Source organism: Cavia porcellus, unplaced genomic scaffold (assembly GCF_034190915.1).
Source record: "Cavia porcellus strain 051 isolate PalLab524CR breed Dunkin Hartley unplaced genomic scaffold, mCavPor4.1 scaffold_15, whole genome shotgun sequence".
Classification (NCBI taxonomy): domain Eukaryota; kingdom Metazoa; phylum Chordata; class Mammalia; order Rodentia; family Caviidae; genus Cavia; species Cavia porcellus.
Genome location: NW_026947498.1, coordinates 47,432,562 through 47,459,485, shown reverse-complemented (window position 1 = coordinate 47,459,485; position 26,924 = coordinate 47,432,562). Strand labels below are relative to the sequence as shown.

Here is a 26,924-nt window from a genome sequence, read left to right as displayed (position 1 = left end):
TTTGGCCATTTCACTGTATGTAGGGAAATTGAAATCATACCATTGACTTTGGCCAATCATACAGACTTACTTGGTGGAGTTTGAAGTAAATGAAAACAAATTACCAGCATGCATATGACCAAATGTGCCTTTTCTTACAATGAAAAGTCCTCTCAATATATATGGATTTTCATGGAATAAAGGTTCATCATAAATAAATCCAACTTTAGTTTGGACTGCCATTAATTTTTTTCACCTGGATTTATTTCTAAGAGATATAGGTTATAAAATTTATTCACTGTACTCTGAAACACCCCCATAAAATGTTACCTATAAACTCTACAGTTTAGTCGTTTTCCAGAATTCCATATTGACTACAAAGCTGAAATCTAATATTTTTGGAAAATGTCTTTAATAGCTCTAATAATTTATATTACTGAAATATCTAATTATAAATGTTTAGTCAGTAATTCCTATTCTGATTTTTCATGCCATTACTCCATGACGTGCCTTTACCTTTACAGGATCTGTTATATGTACTGGGGAGAAATTACCATATCAGTTGGAACCTTATCAAGGAGGCTGACAATCAGAAGAAAATCATGACTTTTAGTTTAAGTATCAAACTCAAACCATCAAAATTTACGATTGGAGAGGTTCTAATAAATCACGTAACTTTTGATGAAGAACCTGTGTCTATAGCCCCAATGATTGGCAAAGGGAAATTTAAACCAAAGTAATCTCTGATATATCTTGATGTTCATCTCTCTATAGGCAAGAAGATGCCAGTGAAAGCCCTGTATGCCTTGTACATTTTTATTTATTATCAGGAAGAAGCCTCTGCATATTCATTCAGAAACTTCTGGTGTCTAATAATTCTTATTTTCAGCAAGCTCTTCTTAAGGTGTCTGAGACTGTATTTTATTTCTTTTATCCTGAACACATTTCAATTCAACAAAATACAACTTTGCATCTAATATTTCCTTTGCTTCTTTAGGTTATATACTTAACTTCCTTGGGGAAGAAGCAATTGGATTTTACAATGAATGTCTTAGAACTTCTTTAGGAATTTCTCAGCAAAACAATACTGAGCAGAAAAGTATCTTTGTTATTCAGTTTTTCTTTCCCAGTATAACCAGTTTGTGTTTTATTTATAAGATTAATTTTTCCCATTATAACTTGAACTTAAGTCACAATCTATATTTGGAATATTACATGACAATTTTCTGTTTTATGTAGGAAAAATTTTGTGTCCTTGTATTTTATTTAGTATATCTGGATAGTTTGATGAAGTGGTATGAATTTGTAATGAGTAAGTTTCATTATGAGATTTAGTTTCAACTTATTTAAAAGAAATTTGCAGTAGATATTTCTAAAATTCTAACAATTTTATTTTGCCAGTGTCATATAATGTGTCTTTTCTTTTGTTTTTCTATATGTAAAAAATTATCTACCTCTACTTTGTAAATCTTTAGAAGCTTTAATTGTAGTTGCTGTGTACTTTGGTCTTCAATCACTCAACAAACATCTGAGCTTCCAGAGATTAAAATAATGTGATTTTCAAGGGGTGCAAGAATTCCAAACCTATGTCTTTTGTTTAGCTCTCAGGCAGACACCCCGTACTCCTCCCAAGACAAAAACTTCACAACATCCAAGAATCCCACAAACACAACCAGGTAAATATGTACTTTACCTTGAAAAGTATGATATTAATGGGGTTATTCTGTTGCGTGGTAACAGGGTGAGTTTTTAAACTTTATGAAACAAGTCTTCCTCAGTAATTTAAAAAGCATTTACAGTACATTTATTTTTAGACTTGATTAAAAAAGTAAATCATTGGAAGAGCTTATTCCACAGGGCTTCTCGTTACTTAAGATGGAGATGAACAAGAATTGCATTCTTGGACATAGTGGCCTGCCTGTTCCCTGCTTCTCTCCCAGATGGAGGGTCCTTCCACCATCACTAAATGTGCTTCCCTCTATGATTTAAATCATCACCAACATATGTCTCACTTACAAAAACAAACCTGAGGTACAGTGGTCCAGTATACCAGGGAATGAAAATACACTACTTCTAAAGGTTTTCAAAAGGAATATATTTGAATTAAAATTATTCTTGCTCTAACTAGTATTTCTAGATTCATTAAATCTTTATATACTTTAATCATATCTCAGAATATCTGCGCAAGGGAGGAAAAATCTATAGTTTTAGGTGGTTTCTAATAGCTGATTCTGAGAGAAATTTTACCTGTTATTAAATTTGTAAAGAAAAATTCTTTAAATGACTATTTATAACCCACATCTAATGAATGATTTAAGTCTGTCATTATATTTTTAAATTGGTTCTAATTACCCAAACTTACTATTCTAATAATATACTCTGATACATAAATATATAAAGCTCTCTAGCTGATATGCATCCAAAGAATAAAAATATTTGCTAACAATTATACTTGAACCATTAATATATAAAAATTCTCAGGGAAAAATTAATGATTAATTAATAAATAAATAATGACTAGAATAAGGAAAACATAAAATTTAAAATATTTAACCAAATTATACTAAATTTATTGATAAGAAATTAAACATAATTTTTAAATTATTTTAACATTACATGAGAAGTAGTTTTCAATTTTTTATTTGGATATGCATCATAGAACAAGAGTGGGAAAGAAGAAATAAAAATTTGAAAAGCATGAAAGCTGATAAATACTGAAACATAAGAGAAAAGATGATAAATAAGAAATACCAAAAGTTAAGACCTTCAGTCTCCAAATTCCTGTTTTATAATTTTTAAGTGAAGAGGATAAGAAGTAATAGGTAAAATTTCTCTGTAATTTATCTTATATTTGAGTACTTTGTAGTAAGTTAGAAGCTTGCTCTAAATTGTCATATTATAGTCTAAACTTCCAAATTAAATTTTTTGAGACAGGATCTCACTATGCCTTTCAGGCTGGCCTTGAACTTGCTCAATAGCCCAGGCTGGCTTCAAACTCATGGTAATCCTCCTGCCTTAGGCTCTCGAGTTCTAGAATTACAGGAGTGTGCCACCACACTTAGCCTCAATTTAATTTTGATTTAGAACTTTGATCTTCTTTTCTTGACAAGATTGAGAATGGATAGAGTCACAGGTGCATTGTATTCTAGTTTCTAACTCTGAATCCTGTAAAGGAACCTCCTCATCTTGTCCCAGCTCAGGCAGCTTCTAGACTGGTGGAAAATAAGTACATCTCAAATATTTCTGGATTTGTCAGTGCTGGATGCTTAATGTTAAGGAATGACTTAGCAAACTGATCATGAAAAACAAAATACATTCTAATTATTTTTCAAAGTGAGTGGAATTAAGACCTCTTCCATGAGAATAAGAATATTACTTCATAGTTATAAACAATATCTAAATTTTTATAATCTTTCAATGATGTCTGTGTAGCATGTACAAAGATAACACAAACTTTTTTAAATACAAGTATTCAAATATTGTGGTCTCATAAACTTCAGGAATCATTTGGAAAGGAGAATATTTTGTTTACACGTATAATACCAATGCAAACTTTGTTAGGCATGAAATGGCTATCGTCTAACAATAGTATGTAATTCAGCATATGGCACAATTTTGTCCATCTAACAAATTTTAAAATAAAATTTTATAAATTGATATGTCACCTTTTTTGTTATTTTAACTTCAAGTATGCTTATAAATTGGAGAGCAAAATTCAGGTTAGTGTTTTGGCATTTGAGGGGAAAACAGGATTTAAAATTTGAAACAAATCACCAAGAAAATTTTGTAAGTCAATAAAGGATTAATATTTTTGATTTCTGTTTTTTTATTTTTGATTCCTGTGTTTATAGGTAATAATGACACTATTGTTAATGTTATGTTCAGAGGTTTTATAACATCCAAATTGTGTGTTCTCCTAGTTTTTGTGGAAACAAAAAATATGAAAATGATAAGATTTATAAAGACCTCTGGAAGTGGAAGAAATTTCACTTGAGTATCATTTTCACATAGTTTCGACACGTTATATTTGGTTCTCACAATTATCTTTTAAGAAGGACAGATATCATTTCCACCTAAAAATGTTCTTATTTTAAGCAAATTAAAACCTGGCCAGCAGAATTAGGATACGTAGAGATCCCAAGCATCTGATCTAGTGACTCTACATGGTCATTAGCATTTGGTTCAACTCTTGGTTCTGGTTATTTTTAACCACATAACTTCAAGCACCAAACCACGCTTTGCTGCTCTGTTTAACTACCTTTAAAATGTACCTGAAAAGTCATACCTTCCAGCATTATGCTGTGAATCAAAGGGCATAATTCACACAAAAACATTGTTAAAGTTGTAAAAATGAACTGGAAGTAAATTAGACTTTTTTTTTGTCTGAGTCAGAGTTTAACTACAAATTTCAGGATGGCTTTAAAATCACTTTGTAGCCCAGGCTGGCTTTGAATTCACAGTAATCCTCCTGCTTTAGCCTCCTGAATGCTGGGATTTTAGGCATGCAGAACCATGCTCATTCAAGTTAGATATTTTTCCTATTCTCTATTAGATTTGCACTTTGTCATTCCAAAAGCATACTTATGGAAAGACAATTTTTGTTTGTGAATATGTTCATCTCAAGGTTCAGTGGGGATGTGAGAAATGCAGGAGTAGAATGAAACAGTCCTTTCATTGCATTGTTTACTTCACTTACTGCTGCTTCAACTTCTGGTCGCCAGAAATGACTTTACTCTGTCCATGCTTTGTAGAATTCTACTCTGATTTTACCAACTTTTCCTGCTTTATCTTCAGTGAAAGATATGACAGTCAGTTGAAGTAGAAGTCAAGCAAACATATCCAAAAAAGGAAAATCAATCTTGCATTAATTACCATCTCCTCTCAAATGAAGATTTCAAAAGAAAATTCATGCTATCCTGATGTTTTGTCAAATTTTTTATTTCTAAGATTTTATTTTCCTAAAGGTATTTAGATTTTTAATGCATCTATTGCTAGAGCTTATGATTAATATCTGTGTCAATAGTACTTTGTTTTATCAGTGTTCATGTTATTCCTAGTTGTACTTTATGTATTAAGCATAACTGAAAGGTGATAAAATCAAATGATTTATGACCTGAATTCTCTCTTTTCAGTGCCTAAGGGGACCTTGCATGCTACTTCAAAACCCAAAGTATCACCAAGTCCAGAAGTGTCATATACTACATATGGTAAATGCTTTTTTTTTTGTATATATTCAAGCCAAACACATTCTGCTGTTGCATTCAGCTGAACCAAAGCATGAGAGTTGATGGATGTGAGGTTGATATTTCATGTATGCTCAAATACTTCATTGTATTGTATACAGTGTATTTTATCTCACGGTCTTTTAAGAGTTGTCCAGTTGCTTATGTAGTAAAGTTATTATTAAAATTAAAAGATAAGGAATTACTCCAAAAATAGAATGGCTTTCCTAGAACTAAAATTCTTATTCCTGACTTATAAAAATATTATCTGCTAATTTTGATGATGCTGGGCTTGAAATTTTCATCAAACAAGAATATGAAATCATTTGATTTTCCCCTCACAGGATAAAACAAAGATAAAATGGCACTGACATTTGGCCATTTACTTGGGCTCATAAATTTTACTATGTCCAATGCTGAGGTATTTTTCCTATCAAAGTCAAAAAACTTTATGGCTTAATACTTTTATTACATATATACACAGAAAGATTTTTGGGGGCTAAGGGTGTAACTCACTACTTATCATATACAAGGTCTTGGGTTCACTCCCCAGGACCAACCAAAACTTTTAGTTACAGATCTATTTTTTTTCAGATCCTCTGGGAAGATGTTCTGTTTACATATAGAGAGATAATCTCATGTTTATGGGATTATCTAGGGAGGAAATGTAGAAATACAGACATTACATGGTTCTTACCATCACTGCTATTTATATTTACTCATAGAATGACCTTAGGAAGTCAAATGAACAATTTTTTATATACAAATCAAGCTCATTTTAACCTAGAGAATCTGAGGGAATGTATCAGTAATTTCCCATTACAAGTACAATTTATTATAAATTTCTGTATATTTTTTAAATTACATAGTACATATTCCCAGAACCAAAGAATATCCAAATTATAGTTTTAAATTCAGAAGCAAGTCTGAATTCATTTGCTATAATGTTTTTTCATACAGAGAATATTATATTGTTGGTATGATATAGTAAGAAACCACCAATCAGGGAGAGTAACTAAACAGAGGGAAAGAACAGGTAACTAACAACAGTATAATAACATGACAAAGACAAGCCAGTACATATCAGTTATATGTAAATGGATTCAATTCATCCATTAAAAGAAAGAAAATGGCAGAATGGATCAAGAAACAATATCCAATCATATACTGTATACAAGGAACCATGTAATCCAAAAGGAAATTCATAGACTGAAAGTCAAAGGATAGAAAACAATACTTCATACAACAGGAACCCTCCAAAAAGCAGGGGTAGTTATGTTGTTTTCAGACAATATGAACTTCAAACCAAAAATGATCTAGATAAAGAAGGTCACTACATAATGGTTAGAGGAAAACTTCAAGAGGAAGAGACGAAAAATCTTAAAAATATATGCACCAAATATGACAACACACAACTATATAAGATAAATATTAATACAAATGAAAAATCAAAAAAGCAATAACACAATTGTAACAGGGTATCATAATATCACATTGTCACAAAGAGATAGATCAACAAGCAAAATACCAGCAAAGATATATAAGAATTGAACAAAGCATTAACAAATGGACTTAGTAGACATTTACAGAGTGTTCTATCCAACATCAGAATACGCTTTCACTTCATCTGCACATACGACCGTATACTAGCCCACAGAGCATGCTTAAGTAAATGCAAAGGAACTGAAATTATTCCATGCATATTATTTGACCATAGTGCTCTAAAATTAGGTATTAATGGCAAGGGTAACTACAAAAGCTCCATAAACACGTAGAAATTAAATGACATCCTCCAGAACAACCAATGTGTTATAGATTATCTACAATCAAACAAAATTGCAAATACAACCTACTGGAACTTGTGGGGCAAAATGAAAGTAGTCCTAACAGGGAAATTTATAATGATGAATTCTCACATAAGGAAACAGAATGAGCACAAATAGCTAATGCTGCACCTCAAGCTTTATAGAGAAAAGCTCAGTCACACTCAAAACCCACACAAGGGAGGAAATTATACAGATTAGAGCAGAAGTAAACACAACTGAGAATATGAAAATACTATAAAGAATTAATGAAGCAGAGTCATTTCTTTGAAAGAATAATACTGATAAACCCCTAGCCAACCTTAATCACCAAAAAAAGAAAGAAGGAAAAAATTCAAATTCATGAATAAGCAATAAGGGAAAATCACTACAGAACCTGTGAAAATTCAGAAGTTTGTCAATACCTACTTTGAAAATCTCTATTTGCACGTTAGAAAACATGAAGAAATGGTAAGATTCCTAGAAATGTATGAATTACTAAAGCTTAATCAAGCAGATATAAAAATCTTTAATAACCCAACATCAATTAATGAAATTGAAAATGTAATTAAAAACTTACAGGTAAAGAAAAGCTGAGATTCTGATGCATTCACAGTTAAATTCTATAAGACATTTAGAGAAGACAATGCCAATACTCCTCATTCTGTTTAATGAAATTAAGAAGGAATCATTACTCCCAGCTCATTCCTGGAGGCAGGTATACTCTGATACCAAAACCAGGGAATGAACTAACCTTAAAAAGAGAACTACAGGGCAACCTCCCTAATGAGCATAGATGTGAAAACCATCAATACTAGCAAATAAAATGCAGCAAATCATCAATAAGGTTATACACCACGATGAAGTGGGATTTATCCCAGGAATGCAAGGATGTGTCAACATACGCAAATCAGCAAACACGATACATGATAACAATAGAACCAAAGACGAAAATCACACAATTATCTCAATAGATGCAGAAAAAGCTTTTGATGAAGTCCGACATTCATTAATGATAAAAATACTCTAGATAAAATAAAAATAGATAAATCTATCTCAATCTACAATCTTTGACAAATCAACAGCCAACATCATATTCAATAGACAAAATCTTTCAACCTAAAATCAGGAAAAAGACAAGGATGTCCACTATCACCACTTCTATTCATTATAGTTCTGGAAACAGTGAAAACAATTAGACAAGAGAGAGGATTAAAAGGAATAAGGATAGAAAAGGAAATTAAACTATCATTATTTTCAGATGACAACGTACTCTACATATAAGACCCCAAAACTCCACCAAAAGACTTCTAAAATTAATTAGAAAATTCAGTAGCATAGCTGGATATAAAATCGACAGTCAAAAATCAATAGCATTGCTATACACAAACAACAAACTCACTAAGAAATTAGGGAAATTACATCCTTCACAATAACACCCGAAAATATGAAATATTTAGGAATCAATATAAATAAAGGAAATAAAAGAGCTATACATTGAAAATTACAGCATACTGAAAAAATAGATAGAAAAGGATATCAGAAAATGGGAAGATATCCCTTACTCATGGATGGGAAGAACCAACATAGGGAAAATGGCCACACTCCAAAAATTGTTATACAAATTTAATGCAATCAGAATCAAAGTATCATTAGCATAATGCACAGATCTAGATAAAACATTCCTAAAATTTATTTGGAACAAGAAGAGACCAAGAATAGCAAAGGCAATCCTGGACAACAAAGGCAAGGCAAGAGGCAACACATCCCTGACTTGAAATTATACTACAAAGCTACAGTAATAAAATCAGTATGGTACTGGCAAAAAAAGCAAACCTGAGGATCAATATAAGAGATTATAAGATGTAAACACAACTATAAAGACACTCAGTTATCTTATCTTTGACAAAGGTGCAAAAGATGGTTACTAGAAGAAAGATAACTTCTTTAATAAATGGTGCTGGAAAACTGGTTTTTGATGTGGTGAAGACTAAAATTAGACCCATGTCTATCACTATGTACTAAACCAAAGTCAAAATATATCGATGATTTTAAGAATTAAAGCAGGGACACTAAATCTTCTGTATGAGAAAGTAGATAGAGTTCTTGAAGACATAGGTGTAGGCAGAATTCATGAACAAAAATCAACCTGCATAGGAAATACCTCCCAGAGTCAAGAGCTGGTATCTCATCTTACTTAAAAAATGTCCACATCAAAAAAAAAAAAAAAACCCAAAAGAATAAAAGGAAAATCCACAGATTGCAAAAAAAAAAAAAAAAAAAAAAAAAAAAAAAAAAAAAAAAAAAAAACTTTATCCACTTTCTCTTAGACAAAGACTTCTTTCTAGAACATATAAAGAATTGGAAAACATCAGGCCCTCCAAATTCAAAGACCCAATCCAAAAATGGGCATCTGAGATGAATACACACTTCTCAGATGAAGAAATACAAATGGCAAATAAATTTTTAAAAAGGTTCAACATAACTGGTCATTCAAGAAATGAAAACTAATAGAACACTGAGATTCCATTTCACTCCTGAAGAATAGCCATCATCAAGAAATCAACTAATAACAAAGGTTGGCAGGGCTATAGGGAAAAAGGAAACCTTCTCCCCTGCTGTATAACCACTGTGAAAATCAGTGTGGAGATCCCTCAAAAAGCTATGATTAGAGGGCACATTCCATCCAGCTATTTCCTTTCTGGATATTTTCCCAGAAGAATTAAAAATGTCGTACCACAGCAATACATGTGCACCCATGTTTATAGAAGCACAACTTGTAATAGCTAAGTCTTGGAAACCATCCAAATGCCCATCAACTGTGGAATGGACAAAAAAGATGTAATGTTATTATATAATGGAGTCCTACTCAGATATAAAGAAGGATAAACTTGAGGCTTTTATAGGTAAGTGGATGTAACTAGAGACCATAATCATAAATGAAATAAATCAACCTTGAATGTATAAACATATTGTCTTCCAAGGAAAGGAAATTGAAAAAAGTGAATAAGATTCAAAATCCACAATACTTACTGTGAGAAAGAAACTGCTTGAAAGGAAAAAACAAAGAGGATTTGTGAAAGGAGAAAAGAAGGGGAAAATAAAAATATATATACATACACACACAAGCACACATGACAAATGATAGCTAACACTTCTTTTGGTTCATTAAATCAGTTTGTACTTATATTGTATGATCTATTGTTTGATCTATTATGTGTGCCTATATCTTATAATCTGAGTAAATACTTTGAAGATAATAATATGCAACATATTAACCACTGTTAGATTCCTATTATCTTGTGCTGAAATTCTGTATCATTGTTTTTTGGGTTTTTTCCTCTTTAAAATAAAAAAAATTGAGTTGTGATACAGAATCACATAGATTTAACTTGTTCTATTTACTTTTAATTTCAGAGAGTGACTTTGTTGCTGTAATTTCATCAATCTATTTTATAGTTCTTTTCTTTTTAATAGTTAATGTTTGATTTAATTTCACAACACCTTGTTTTCTATGGAAACTGACCCAATGCTTGTACATGAACACTCCCCGGGGCCTCTGTTGGTCTTACCTACCAACTCTTTCATTTCATGTGTTTAGAACCCTGTCTCCAAACCTGCAATTGACTCTACCTCTGTGATTATGAAGGTCCCTCACATTCCCCAAGGGTGAGATGCTAATAAGAATAGTCATTAAACAACTGTTCCTATGTTTATATTTTCTTGAAAGTGTTCAAAATTGGATTCTCTTGCATTCAGACAGTTTGGGGTTTATCTCAGATTTGCATCCTGATAAATCCAAGACCTTGTTTACCAAATTCTATGAGTTATACCTCAAAAAATGGAAATTACATGTGCATTCAACATGTATTGGTAATCTTAGAGAATAAGTCTAAAACGTGCTGAAACTAGGATACAGTTACACTGTATCATGATGTTTATCTCAAAATGTATCCTGAGATATCAGAAGCAAAAAACTTGAATTTTCAGACCTGTAACAAATAGGCACTATAGGATGCACTATACATCTCTTCCCCTCTATAGATTCTTAGGCTTTAAATTCCTTTAATCAGTTATCTACATTATCTAAATTATCTGCTACATCCAATGAGGATACTTGACAAATTGTTCTCACATGTCATATCCAAGTCAAAACATAATTGGTTTCTGTCTAGATCTGTCTTGGAGAAATGCTTTAGTGTTATCACTCTCCCTGATAGAAAATAAGTGGCACTTGGAGCCCAAACCCAGAGCTCCTGATTCAACAGAGCTCTCTGTGTTCCTTGTGAATTCTTCTCCATAGGAAGACTTTATGGTCATTTGAGGGACACCAGGAATTTGGATAGATTTCAGTCATTGGGAGTTAATCAAATGAAAATTTAGATTTCAGCTGTCTTGTATATTTATTGTATTAGTAAATTCTCAGTTGTAGTTACATACTTAAGTATTTTTGTAGCCATTTTCACATTTCCAAACAAATATGCTTTTGGTCTAGTAATTAAGAATGAGTGTGTAATTCTAAACATTTCCTTAGAAATTTAGCTTTATTGTTTCAAATGATAAAGACCTGGGCTTGTACCTGTTAGGTACACAGAGCCTGTAGGACTTCCAGGTGGAAACATTTAACTGGTGGTTGGAAATGGTTTGCTGAATTTCTATATTGAACTTAAGACATCATACTAAGGAATCATTTTTCTACATGTAGATGGCCTTATCTTGTATTTAATCAGTATACAGACTGAGAAAATAAAGTCAGAAATCTTTCAAGTGTACAGTCACACATTAGGAGTCATCAGATGTTGCTATCAAAAATATAGCAGAGTTGGAAAGGAGTTGGGGAGAGGGTAGGGAATGGTCTCAAGAAGGTAGGCCCAACATGGCAGTGGGATAGGGACGGATCAGATAAACCTGCGCACCTGAAGGTGCAGTCCCGGGATCCCTTTTGGGATGACTGCTCCGCAATTCAGCAGTTTTCAGATCTTAGAAAGTTAAAAGTAAATACATGTTTGATCACAAAATATCAATATGTCTGCCACAAGAAATGCCAATAGTTGAATTATTAAAAACTAATGCTTATATCAATTCTAGTCATATCTTGCTGTGAATAAGTTAAAGAAAAAGAAAATGTTTCTCCAGTACTTCTTACACTTTAACACTATACCTACGGCAGTGTGAACCTGTGGTTACAGGAGATCAGTGAGGGGTACGCAGACCACAGTGGGTGAGGCAGACTCAAGTTTTGTTTAAAAGAATGAAAGCAAGGAATGAATGGTCTTAAAAAGAGCCCACATCAATGAAATGTGTCTGTTTTGTTTTCTGATTTTTATTGTGGTTCTTGTTCTTCTTAGTATATTGGTTTACTTGAGCAACTGTATAGGTAAAGGAGAAAAAATTCTTAGAGAAATAGTAATAAGACCAATAAAGAAAAAATAAGAATATAATTCATGGGACCTAAAAAGCCTTAGAAGAGATGAGATGGAGGGTGGCCCAAGGACACAGGAAATGCTCAAAACATAGCTTCCAAAAGGGCAGAAGTCTTGGCACCTCTCAGATTGGATTTAAGAATATAAAACCAGAATAAAAAGATTCTTGGAATAAAAAGGGACTTAGTTTACATGTCTGCCTTTTCTAAAAGAAAGTCGGTATGTTACTGCTAGGGTAAGCCTTATTGCAAACTTCATATTCTACCATCTTTATCGGCACTAATTTTCTGATTTTTGTCTAGCAACATTTTCATACACATTAATTTACCAATGTGCATATTAGGCATTGTCCACTGATAACAGGCTTTTGTTAAATGTTTCTTTGTAGTAGTATACTTTATTCAAAAAGATAGCTAATACATAGGACATTTACTATAAATGATAAATTGGCTAATACAATTGAATCTATAGTATAGTAATTATAAATATACTTAAATGGAGATCAGAATTGCCTTCTCAAATATATTATAATTGCCTCCATTGATGAGGTGCCCCAGCATGGATAGCATAGTTTGTAGGGATCATATTCTTATCAAAGTTAATGTATAAGTGAATGTCACCTAGATAAAAATAAAAATCGCTTTCATAGAGCTGTAACGGACCCAATAGGAGGGTGATTCACATTCCTTTCCTGTAAATGTTTCTATTTTAGTTTCCACTCATTTCACTTGTTTTACAAAGTCCACTCAAGTAGTTTATTAAATCATCACTTCATGGTTTAAAAGAAGGGCCAATTTTAGCAGCTGGAATCCACATTATCCTAGTTTAAATTCCTCAGTAAACTAAAGTAGTGGCAAGTAATGTATTTACAGTGTGTGGATTTATTAGTAGCATATCTTTTCTCAGTTTTTTCTTTGTTAGTCTTTTCTCTCCATAGTATAGTCTGGTACTATATTTAATTAGGGCATTTATAACCTGCAGGCTTGTTTGTATGTTTTTGACCTTTGCAGAAGCAAATAAAAGTATCTTCTTCTTTAACCTTCAGATAAACATTTGATTTGATTTACAATCTGGAATTGCTCGTATTTCACCATTTGAATCTTTCAAAACACTACGTAGCAAAGTGAAATGTTCAATATTGCAGTGAATTTTCTCCTTTATGAACTACGGACCATTTTGAAGTTTAGCATTTTCTTTTTGTTTTAAGTCTAGATTTTTAAATTTCTCTCCACATCTTACCTCCTAGCCTCTTGAATAATGGTGGCAAATCTATGGCACCAGTGCTACAGCAAGTTGTTTGTTATCATTGAAAGCTCTAAAATGTTCACCATCATTGCCCTGGAAGTTCTGATCCAGGTTTTTATTCAATATGCCCATTCCATAACAGTTATTTGGTTAGTACGTAGTGACATAGATATAGAACAGCTATCCTGTGCAAGTTAAATCATCCCCCCTCCAAAAAGAGAATGTCCAGGTTATGAAACCTGCTCCTATACTAATGATAACATGATACATGTCCATTTCAGGATACAAAATTTTTTGTCTTTTCTTCTTTCCGAAATAAAGAATTGTAGAAGAACTCTAATGCTTTTGAACAGTGTTACAAAAGAGTCAAGAAAATGACACTGCCTAGCAAAAAGGCACTGATAGTTTCAAAATCTTTATTGTAGTAGAAAGAAAGCCTTTCAATGAGGGAAGTGGGCTGAAGAAGTACTTCTCACTGCTTTTGGAGTCAAAATGTAGCATAGAAATCTAGTATGAACAGCAAGAATACCTTGATATTTTCTCCATTAAGAAATAAAGTGTCATGTTTCCAGTCTTTTTTATTTTGTGAAAATTAAACAGAGCATTAAAAATATACTATGTATCATGGTGTCTAGCTAGCATGTTTGTCTTTCCTTAATTATATATGTCAAGTATCAGCAACACCTAATATACTGGAAGCCACAGAACTCAGGAAGACAAAACGCACCATTGCCAGCATTTGTCTAGTATTTACTCTAACAAAAACTGCCATGAACTTTACATATTGTATCTTCTAATGGCCAGAAAATTCCCTTTGCTTTAGTTTTTAATCATAGAAATGTTGTGTCATTTTAAATGACATTATGTCCTTTTCTGTTCAAGATTTCTGTTTTCTTGCTATTTTTCTTAATTTGTAGGCCATTTATCTACTTTATTTAAAATAATCCATTTTCTATTGCTATCAGTGGGATCCTAGTGTAAATGGCAAATGACAGCTAACTACTCCAGGCAAAACTGACTTTGTGTTTTGAAAATGACCTGAAGATCTACCTTGATGTGTTTAATTATATGAACTATTTTCTGCCACCTTTTATTTTCCCCTCAAGGGAGCTTTTAAAATGAATTTTGATAAACTTTATTTGTTTACTCCATCAGATCCTTCTCTACACAATGATACTTTTCCATTTTGAAACAATCATCACCTTCTTATCCTTCTGAAAATATTTTTTCTCCCTTCATATTTTAAGGAAATTTTAATCTTGTGGTTGTGTTCATTCTAGGTGTAACATTTAGAGGACACGGTGCCTTATAATCTTTTTCTTTTAGGTCCAGAAGATGTGCCCTTTCCCCATTTACCAGATCCTGACATCTCTCAGAGTGAACCTGGTAAATGAATTATTTTATTTTCCTGGGTAGAAAGTATATTTTTTAAAAAAATTCTTATAAATATATGTCAATGGCTATGATATAAAAGAATCCCAAAGGAAGCTGTAGATATAAAGTGTATATTTCTTTGGGGGAAGTTTAATAATATAATACAGCTGAAAGTTTTTTCTCCTGATTAAATGAAGTACTGACATATGATAAATTCACTTTATCTGAAAGTGTTTTCATTGAATAGTAGATCATGCTAAAATTGTAAAACAAAATTATTGAATAGAAACCACATTTAAAAATATAAAGGTAACTACATTATGACTACAAAATATACATTTAAGTAGAAAGAGTGCTTGCTCTAAAATTTTCCATAAAATGATGGGAATGAAATCTTTAAAGTTGAAAGATTAAACTTGGTTAAACTAAGTTCCCTAAATTCCCTTATGTAAAAATGGCTCATATTTATGATAGCTCTTAAAGGATATTCAAATGGTTAAATGAATGCATTTAGAAATTAAGAAATTATTTTTGGCTTTATCAGGTAGTAATTCTCACAAATATGTTTCTTTGCTTTGCTTTTGGTGTAGTTCTGCAGCCAGTTACATTTAAAATTGAGCCACCAAAGACAACAATAGGTAATGGTTTTTCTAATTTGACCAGCTCTGTTCTCTTTGCTACCATCAAGATTGCAGGTCTTTCTCACATGATCATAATTGAAACATCATTTATTCTCAATCCATTTCATAATCTAATTCTCACTGATTAGTCTTTCAAAATTAGAAAAACTATAGTTTTACTGGGGTAAAACGTTTTAGTTTAAGACCACTTCTTGTCTTCACAATTCTGCCTTTTATATCGTCATCTAGTTAACAATGTCCACTGGGTCAGTGACTTTTAGCTGTAAAGTCACAGTCTATTAGATAGGACAAGTTTAAAATATGCTGTAAAGAATTGTTAATATTGCTCAACATATGGAAAATTGTAGTAATATTTTGCAAAACTAAATATGAACAGATTAAAAATTATCCCAATAATTTTGTAATCCTCTATGTTTTTTTGAGTGGGAGATTAAAGGGACAAAGCTACCTCTAACAGACCAGGATCGTACCTTATCCATATCCATCTTAACCAGCTATCCTCCTTGAGTGAGTGAAGCATAGATCACTTACTATGTGCCCTGGTAGAAAACAACTGAGAGCCATTGTTCTAATATTCTATAACTATTTTCTTTAAAGTTCTGTGCACATTTAGTTTTCATCATTACCCAGATAATGTTTCCCTTTTTATGTTTCAAATAAAGGAGTAGCATACAATTACATTCTAGTTTGGTGCTGGTTTTGAGTTCAAAGTTTGTAAACTTCGTGCTTTTCTTTTGCAGCTCCTTTAGAGACACGAGGCATCCCTTTCATACCTATAATTTCACCAAGACTTAGTCAGGAGGAACTACTACCTACACCTGGTAAATTTTGTTTCGAAATGTCAGTCAAATAAGCGATCTACCTTGAAGGAGTTGTCCTTAAGTATTAATAGGTATTTTGTGACAATGAATTATTTCCAAACAATACAAAGCTTCTTTTTACCATTATACAAAAAATCTGCATCCCTTTATACTTTCATATTAACTGTATCTTTGTCCTTCTAATATTTATGCTGATTTGTAATTTAAAAATAGTGTTTTCAAGTATCTTGTTAAAATTTCAAAGACAGCCCTCTGTATTTGGGTTCTACATATGTAGATTCAAGGAAACTAGAATCAAGTGTATTTTTAGAAACTGTCTATATTGAATATATTCAGACCTTTTTCTTATCATCTTTCCTTAAATACAGTATCTCAACTGTTTGTTTTATATATTTATTAACATATTAATAAATATATATCACATATAATATAGAATATATAACATAATATATAATAATATACTGTGTATAATTATATGTTGCATATAAATATATCAATATATTTTATTGTATACATTATATTTATATAGCATTTATTGTGCTGAATGAGACATTACAAGTAATCTAGAGATGATTCAAATATATGAGAAGATGTATATAAGTTCTGTAAATACTATATTATTTTATACAAGGGACTTGGGTGTTTATAGTGGGACAGGCCCTCAAACCAATTTACCACAGATACTGAGGGATGATTGTATTCTAAGAAGAAAAATATTCCTCAGTCGTTATATACCCTTTATTGTTTTTGCCTTTGCTCAAATTTTAAATTGCATTTAGAAAGAAAATTAGTGATCCAGTGCTTATTGAGCCTTAACTGGTTACTATGCATGATTCTAAGTTATGTGGCTCCCAAAAAATCTGTTTTAAATGTGGTTGTTTATTCTAGAGAGCTCACTGTCTAATATGAAGTCAAGATTTAATGACATTGTTGCCTTCCCTGTGCCACCCAATGTACTATATGCATTTTAAAATTTAATCCACATAATTCTGTGAGGTAGGTTTCATTATTTACTTCATTTTACACATTAGAATATTGAGGCATAGAGCACTTTAAAAATCTAGTCAAGATCACACATCTGGTATCAGAGCAAGGCTTTGAAATTACACACTCAGTCACTTGAGCTTCTAGGATTAACCCACTGTTACATGTTGCAATGAGTGTGGCAGTGAAATGAGCAACATACTGAACAGCACATTTACCTGGGAGCCCAGAAAACTGCAGCACGAGGTGGCATTTACACCAGGTTTTCACACTGGAAAGAGTTGGAGAGGCACAGATTAGAAGTGAACCTTGAGGTTAAAAATAGATGGGAATGTTGTATGCTTTAATTTAGTGATATGGGCGGCTGATTCTGGGAAGATAGTGTGTGGTTTCGTACTGTATATATTTTTTTCTAGAAATACTGTATTATTTGTACCCTTTTACTGCATTTTTTTATGTCCTTTCTTTTTTTTTTTTTTTTCTTCTCTCTTTAAATAAAAAAAAAAGTGGATGGGAATGAGACACTGGCAGGCATGTGCTGCAGCACAGATAGTCTAAGAAACGTGAATGATTGGTCAGGAAGATCAGCTGGTTTTGAGTTGGATCTCTTTTCATGGAATTCAACACAAATACGTCCACTGTATAAGAAACCCCATTTTGCCTAAGTCATGGCTAAAAATGAACCGAAGAGGAAAAGTTCCCAGTTCCCACTTAATGGCTCCTCTGTCTTTGCTACATCCTACGTGGCTGTGTTTCAATCAGTGGCCTTATTTCCTCCCTTCATCTCTTTTTAAGTCAATCCATTCATTATGTGTCTGCTCAAGTGAAGTTATCATTTTTAAAAGTGAAGTTGATCTAGAAAAAACTAGAATGAACAGATATATCATAAGTATGACCAAATACTCATCTATATGGTTGCAAAGTCCACATCACCTGAGATGATGAAAGTACTTTTCAAAATCTGTTATTCAAATTCTTTAACCTATATGTTCTGTTTTTTCTGTGTGTTTGTTTATTGAAGGAAGAACTATCACCTGCCAACTATGATAGGTATCTTTTTATGAGCAGATAATAAGACTAAAATAAGGCAAGAAAAAGATAGTAATATGTTATTTATATCAAGTATTTCTTTGGATCCAATACATGACAAAAGGAATGATGTGATTTACCACAATGTAATAAGTTCAAGACAAAAGTATTCTCATATTTACTTTGTTAAAAATATTTCTCGGTGTCAAAAAACATGTACTTTTATTTTCACCTGAGAAAAATAGAGGAATTCATTCCCATAATGCATAAAGACACATCTTTCCATGTGTGACCTATTTTTTTCCAATTCTCCTAAATGCCAGTGAATCTGTGGAGTAAGGAAAAGACAGAGACAAGATAAATGCAGATTTTCATGTATTAGTCATACAGGAAAGTAGCTAATCCTGGGTCATAAAACAGAATAGTCCTTGCTAGAAGTGCTTTTTAATTATTATTAAAACAACAATGAAATACAAAACAAACCATAATAAGTAAGAGTTGTTAAAATACACGACTAACTTTGACTTATGATTCTAGGGCACATTTTAATATGTAATTTACCCTTTTATCATTGCATGGAGCAGAAAAGAGCATGCGTTGTTTTTCATTTTTGCTTTATTGTTATGTTCATAGTGATTATTGTTTTAAACAAGGCATCTTACTATGTTTTTCTACAGAAGAAACAGATCAAACCACACAAAAGCTCTTCACAACTAAGAGTCCACGAACAACTGAATTGGCAAAGACAACACATGGTAATACTATTTCTCCACCTCTGCAGAATGACTTCTCTTATTTGCTTTTAATCAAGAAAGAAGCTTTATTTTCAAAAATCCTTTTCTCATCACAGTGAGTTACTTAACTTTTTCATGTTAAACATGAAGGACATCATCTAGACCTAAATACTTAACCTGAGTATCAGCTGAATGCAGGAAGGACGAGTTCTTTAGGTACAGCTTTTCTTCCCAGTGCATTGTGCACCGGATGCTGATAACTAGTAATGAAAAATTCTCCTTTTTTATCTCTTGCTTACCCTTCATGTGTCTCATTTTCCACATCTGCTAAGTAGGGGGAAACCTTTACAATTTTCTCCTTCCCTGCCTTGCTTTTCTCCATCTGTCCCATTTCTTCTCCTTGATGAAACTCATTTATGCTGTGGCCTGAGAAAACAATTTATTGACAAGAACAAAATCTTTTTTAATGTGATAGTATTTGAATACTCAAGAAGGTATTTTCCTCTAATTTTCTGTTATTTCTTCTCTGTGATTTCCTACTTTGGAGGAAATGTACTCGCTTACAAAAAGGTGAACTCTTATCTTCATGCTGTCAGAAATATTTCCTTTTTATATTTTCCTATTGTATTATATCCATTTGTAAATATCTAGTATGTTAGTGTTAATGTTGTTATTTTAATGATTCCTTTTTCCCATCCTTATTAAATGACAAAAAATGAAAAACAAACGTAAACTTTTTTTTAAGGAGTTGGAAGTTAAGTAAGTTTACCCACTATCAGTTCTAATGTGAGGGGGAAAGTGGGCCTATGAAATTTGAATTAAAAAAGATATGATAGCAATAAAAACAACCTACTTTGAAGTATGTACTTAGACAATATTTATCCTAAACAAAGAGGACTAATGAGGACTGTGGACAGGACAGTTTCTTTAAATTCTATAACTCTTTTCTTGTTTGATGGTTTAGCTTTTCATTTCATTATTTATTAATATATCTTTAAAACTTTTACTTGGCTCTCTCATATCCCCATTATCCTGTTTACTATTAATGACAGATGGTCTGTTGTGTTACATCCACATCCCATCTTTTTTCCTATGTTTTGGCAAATCATTTCTAACATTTCACTTAAGAGAAGATAATGGCATTCTTATGGCCAATGTTTTGGTGTAAAATATATAAATATTTACAATAATCAGGATAAGTAAAGATATTCCAATCAGGCTGTGTTGCCAATTTTATAAAAACAGTATATCAGCTTTTAATGTTTTATGAGTTTCAGGATCAAAGATTAAACATCATAAGCCTTTTTTTTCTTGTTTTGCTTTTTCTTAAACAGAGATGTTGGTATTTGTTATTCTAATATACATAGAATTTTTGTCAAATTCCTTCTAAAACATTTTTATTACATATAAGCTTAACACTTTATTGGTTATCTATGAAGAATGTGATATTATCATATAATCTATCTTTACACATTTATATAATGAATTATATTTTACTTTTATTCTCACAAACTAAGGATTCTTAGATTGAGCCTCAACCGTGCTGTCTTAGGAGTCATACTTTTCTAGGTTTGTGGCCAGAATCATCAGGGTGGGTTCACAAGGAATCTATTTTTTAGAGACAACAAAAAGCAACTAGAAAATGGTCCATTTCAAGTGGATGAGAAAATTCTCAAACTGGCCCATCCCCATAAACCTGTGAGGGAGAATGCCAAATTTCTTTCTACCATCAATACTTCTTTTCACTCTGATTGTAATCCTGGAAAGAGTCAAAATAAACCTCTGGAGAATTTCAGTATGCCTCAGCTGTTGTGGCCTTGCAGTATGGCAAAATCTTACTCAACTTTGTCTTATGGGAAGTTTATAAGTGAGCTGCTTTATAGGCGTAGATGTCACTGGGATCATGCTCATAAGTAAGCCAGAATGCTGAGTCAGAGGCAATCTGTTGTATTTTAGTATCAGACATTAGGAATATAAAAAAGCACATAACATTTGAGAGACACGCAGTAAAGATTAAATCATTCATCTTATTTTTCATACTCTGATCATGTACATACCATTGATCCTAGTGGCTTAGTGGTCCACAAACCCTCAGTAATAATATCCCTAGGGTCCATAGCAAGAGTCCCCTAATAGAATCTCCCACATGTAGTTTGTGTGTGTGTGTGTGTGTTTGTGTGTGTGGCAGTCTTGCCCTTGTGTTTACTGAGACAATTTCCCTGAAAGATTTTGTAACTCAATTCCTTTTCCTCCTTCTTCTAATTTCAACTCACTGTAGCAATCCACATTGTCAGGGACTTTGCAGTCTCTAGTTATTTTCTTCCAGTCACTTATCCCTTCCCAATCCGGAGCAAGCTATCTTTTTTCTTGTGCCCTGTAAGGGAATGGAACATGGGTCCTTCAAAATGTTTCTTGTAATTGCTTTTTGTTTTTATGTTTTCTTCATATACTACTTTAATGTCTTATTAATGTCTTTTTATAACACAATTTATATAAGAAATCATCTTTACGTATTGTTCATTTTTATTATTGGTCACCCAAACCAATGTGGCAATGTTAACGCAGTTACATTGTCACATAGCAATTTTGTCTTCCTCCATTTTTTTTCAGATTAAAATTTAATCCCTACAGCAGTTTTCTTGAGGTGACATGATGCTTAACTCCCAGCCCAAACTTAAATTATATTTCAACTCTTTAATTAAAATTTCTTTCTAGATTTACGTGAAGACTAAAAATGTCTCTAACCCCATGGCTTTAAAATACTGAGTGTACTCTGGTTGTTTATTTTTGTGCTCTACTCTGATCTCTTCCCTGTTCAAAGTTTTAAAAGTCATATATTTTCTAGAATGAGAACCATGAAGCAAAACTGATCTAACATTAAGAAGGGTTTGTGTGCACGCACACACACACTCACACACACACACACACACACACACACAGCTGAAATAAACTGACAAGAATTTTTGTCAGCTCTCAAAACTGAAGAAAAACATTTGCAGATCATCACCTTTTAGGGTATGTGGGAATTAATTCTTTCTAACATCAATACCTCTATTCATTCTGATTATAATCCTGGAAAGAGTCAAGATAAACCTCTGGAGGATTTCAGTATGCCTCTGCTGTTGATGCCTTGCGGTGTGGCAAATCCTGCTCATCACAGTCTTCTTATTGGAAGCTTATGAATGAGTTCCATTATAAAGTATTTCACAGGTATATTTTGTATTTTAAGCTGGGTAGGCAAAGCATTGCTGATTTATAGTGCTATGAATACCCACTCAAGGTGTAACAAAACCATCAAAATGATATAAAATGCATATATAATTTGCAAGAAAAGTTTTTCTAGTCTCAGCTAAAACTTTAGCAAAACAAATTGCTTGCAAAAAGCAGCTGGTATAAAGGAAACAGAAGAGCTAAAGCAGAATGAACAAATTTCAAGATGAAAACACATTTTTAAAACTTTATAAACAAGCAGCTTTTACAAACTTTGCCTGCTTAAAATGGTTACCTATTTATTATTTTGTTGAGCACTCATTAGGTCTTCTTGCAGAGTCTGGAAAACAGGAGCAGAGACTAAAGAGGAGGTGTTTGGGACTCAGGGCTTAATTCTCACTCTTTGTTCATGTTTCCTGGATGGCAGGGCATCAGACCTCATGTTCCCTCATTCCTATGGACAGCACCATTCTGGGGGGCATTGAATGTATATTTTTTCAGAGTTCACGAGTAAAGATGATTCAATAGAAACCACTGTTACTAATTTTCTTATCTACCAAAAACTTTATTTCTCTTTTGGGCTTTAAATGTGTTTGTCTTCTTTGGGAAAACAATGTTTAACAATGATTCCTTACTGAGAGACATGAATGGATGGATGGGTGGATGCATGGATGCATGGATGGCTTATATGGTGATCGCATTAAACAACCTTCTGATAAAATTAATGCACTTGAAAAGCATGAAGTAAATTAGGACTCACCTTTAGCACAATTACAAATGACCTACCTCATTCTGTATACATATTTGATTTTCCTTCATGAATGCATTCACTTATTTTATATTCCATGACATATATAATGAATACTTTGAGATTTCAGAACATTTTATTTCCTTCCAAAGTCTATGAGTTGTTGGATGACAAATCTCCATCCAGTGATTTCTGGGTTATAAATTATTAAATATAAAGTGTTTCTTCTATTTCAGCACCACACAGACTGTATACTACTCCTGTGAGGCCCAGAATGCCTGACAAACTGTACGTTAGACCTGGTAAGTTGTTTCTCTTTCTCCAATAATTTAAATAATCCACAGACGGGAGATATAAAGTTGATTTAATCAGACAAATTCACCAGAGAAGTTATATAAGATGTACAGGAAAGAATATGTAGAATCTTTAATACTTGCAATTAGAGAAGTACTAATGAATCCATGAAAATGACAGAATTTAAGGTTTTTCATGATTGTTCAGAATCGGAAAGCCCTATGGAATTTTACTGAAATGAAAATATTTTCAAAATGGTATTTGTGCATAAATCACACAACTTCAACTTTCTATGACAATTTCAAATATTATTTCTCTGTTCAGAAAAAGTTGTTTAAAGGAGGAACATGTTTACTTTATTCTTTCAAAGGATAAAATAATTATAAATGGAAAATAGCTACAATGAGGTCATACTTACTTATTAGGAAATACCATAACTTACTAAATTCTCTAATGATATTTGGATTTTTAAATATTTTAAAGAAAAGTTAACTTGGAGGAGTTAACTTAGAGAAGTTGATTCAGCCTATGCAAACAGCTTCTGTGATGAAGTAAAAATTGGACCAAAGATAGATGTCTCCCATCCTTTTTTATCATGATTCTAAAGAGTCTTCGTATAGAGAATCTATATTTTGGCATGGTTTCTAGCTCCTAATGGTAGTTAGACACAGATATATTTTATAAACAGATATCTCTCTATGACTTTTGTGTCACAGTAACTGTTGAGAGTTCAATATGTGGCTGGTTAGTCATTTCTACAAAATAAGGAAAGATTAAAGGTAATGTTGGCAATAGCTGAGTGTTTGCCCTGGTCTCTCAAGTACAGTTGAGGAAACTGCGGTGCTGAGAGCAAACAGAAAAGATACTCAAAGGCAAGCAGACTGGCTCCAGAACTTGCTCACAAAGGCAAATGTGCTTCATGTACCCCTTAAAGATATTTCTAAGTGACTATGACATAGGTGACCTTATTTTTGTTTGGGTGTGTGTTTGTTTCCAAGAATTGAATTGCGCTTGCCAGGCAGGCACTATACTGCTGAGCTATATCCCTGGCAGTGTAGATGATTTCTGAAAGCTTTTTGTAGTGTATGGCATTCTACAGAGAAGGAGAGAGATTCAGATGTTTTTGTCACTGTTCAGTTTTCTGCAAGGACTCTGCTAATAAAATATCCATTCCTAAGACTCCTATGAAAGGACCACAGATGTTTGAGTAGTAAATTCAGGTATTGACAGTAAATACACTTCATGTTTTGATTTTTCATTAAACATAGCTAGTCAGGACCTTTCTTTAGTTCTGTTTTGGAAGGTGTATCACACTGATAAATGAAGCAAGGTAACTATTCCCCATTTAGATTTATAAGGGTTTTTTCCAGTTAATTTTTAAAGTCAAATATTGAAGCCAGTGACTATCTCGTAAAAATGTGTCTATTTCCAGACTCAAGTCTGTGATTTTTTTATACCAGTATGAAGTTTCTATATTCTAAACAATGCTATTTAGTAAAACATAATTTTCTCATTGCTTTATTAAATCACTTGCAGTTATTCATGAAATTTGTTTTCTTTACTTAGTGGCAAACTTCTAACAAAAATGTTTAAACTAACTTCTCATTTTTATAGTCCTGAATAGGACAACTACAAAACCTATTAGACCCAAACCCAGTGGGATACCCAGCAGGAATGGAGTGGAAACAGGTAATCCAAATTTATTTGCTTTTGGTCTTGTCAAAACTACAAAACTTAGTTCTTTATATGTAATTTAAAATTAGTTATTTGTATATAACTTTGTTAAATTTGTACTTCAATTTCTCTTACTAGTTTTGGAAATTCTTTGTAAAACTGGAACTGAAAGTTAGAATTCATTCTCAAATTATCAAATTGTCTAAAATACTGGAAAATAATTTTTCACTTTTCTAAACCCAATCCACTATATTAGGTACCATGCAATATACTCTTACTTCTTAACATGAATCCTTATTAAATATAAATTTGGGGCTGGGGATTTAGCTCAGCAGGAAATCATGAGTTCCTTGCAACCAGGCAGTCATGAGTTCGATCCCTGGTACTGATAAAAAGGAAAAAGACAAAAAAAAATTTAAATACAAATTATTGGATGAATATATTACAAATAAACATTTTTTCCTTAATTTCCAAGTGGTTTCTCTTTGTGAGCTGATCTTTAAGATTGTGATTACTTGGTTTTCAAATTTGCAATTTTTACCAAAAAATTATAACTTTTCACAAAGACTTGCATGTGTCTATGGCATTTTATATAGAATTGAAAGAAGAAGCATATTTAATCAGCACAATTAGCAACTGGTCATCTTGTTGAAGTCATATTAATGTTTACAAATCATTCGGCCTAAATAAATGGCATGCTCCTTGTTTGGTCAGCTTTATTGGAGTAGACATCACTGCAGGTAATTAGGACACTAATCTGATAAAAGTTCTAATTCTTAACTTTCTCCATGGATAAATGGTAAAAATGACATGCCCTGATACGGAATTGTATCATTGTCCTGAAATATTTCAGTAGTATAAATCTTACCTTGCTCCATAAATGAAAACATAAGATAATAATTTATTTAATGCATGTATCTTCAGTTGAACCTTGATGGTTTCATAATGAAAAAGAGGTATTCAATTTGATTTTATCTAAAATCATTTAGATTTTAGAATTATTTTGTAATTTTACTTGATTATTACAGTATCTGAAATTTTAGGAACTTACGTCTCTTCAAATCAAATAATGAGACCCTTACTATAAATTCCTAAATCATGAAAAACAAGGAAGTGTTCAGTGCCTAATTATGCCCAACTATTCTTTTTATTCTTCCCAACTATAAGAGTAGGCAGTGCATGATTTCTCAGATTGACAAAAACAATCTGAATCTAAGAAGGACTGTCTTCTCTCAGATTCTTTTGGGAAGAAAGTAGGTACAAATTTTTGGTATTAAAATAATTCCTTGAAAGTTGCATAAATAAAAATAGAAAAAATATTTAGATGTCCACAAAGTAAATGAAACAACAGGTAAAGTTGCTGTGATCATACATGAACGCCATTACCCTTAATCAAACATTAATTCTTACTAGGAAAATGTCATTTGAGGAGAAACAGAGGATTACCATATTTGTTTTATAAACATTTTCCAAAACCACCTGCATCATAAGCTGGTTTCTATTGCCACTATGTTCATTAAATCAACTTTCCAATAATAACTCGTCCAACATAGCTTTGGAAGAACATATTAGTGCTTCTGCAATTTAGTTAGTTGTTGGTAGAAACTGGGCTGGTGGGCAGAGGTATGCAGAATTCATAGTCTCCACTTTTCTTGCTGCTTTTCATCTCTAACTGAAATTTCTTGTACCTGTTCTCTGTTCTTTTGTTCTTCTGTTGGTACCCTCTGTTAAGGAAGGGCTTTCA

At 32.4% G+C, this 26,924-nt stretch overlaps 1 protein-coding gene across 27 annotated transcripts in view; it reads left to right on the top strand.

Moving 5' to 3' along the window:
- Abi3bp (ABI family member 3 binding protein) overlaps positions 1-26,924 on the top strand; it is a 238,142-nt gene that overhangs the window by 174,470 nt on the left and 36,748 nt on the right. For 26 of the 27 annotated variants that reach the window (XM_063224856.1, XM_063224855.1, XM_063224841.1 and 23 more), the window contains 8 exons: positions 1,581-1,655; positions 5,112-5,186; positions 14,998-15,057; positions 15,636-15,683; positions 16,427-16,507; positions 19,198-19,275; positions 23,449-23,514; positions 25,121-25,195. In XM_063224856.1, the coding sequence (XP_063080926.1) occupies positions 1,581-1,655; positions 5,112-5,186; positions 14,998-15,057; positions 15,636-15,683; positions 16,427-16,507; positions 19,198-19,275; positions 23,449-23,514; positions 25,121-25,195 (558 nt within the window). The remainder of the gene's footprint in view (positions 1-1,580; positions 1,656-5,111; positions 5,187-14,997; positions 15,058-15,635; positions 15,684-16,426; positions 16,508-19,197; positions 19,276-23,448; positions 23,515-25,120; positions 25,196-26,924) is intronic. The other variant, XM_063224843.1, reaches the window with a different exon arrangement.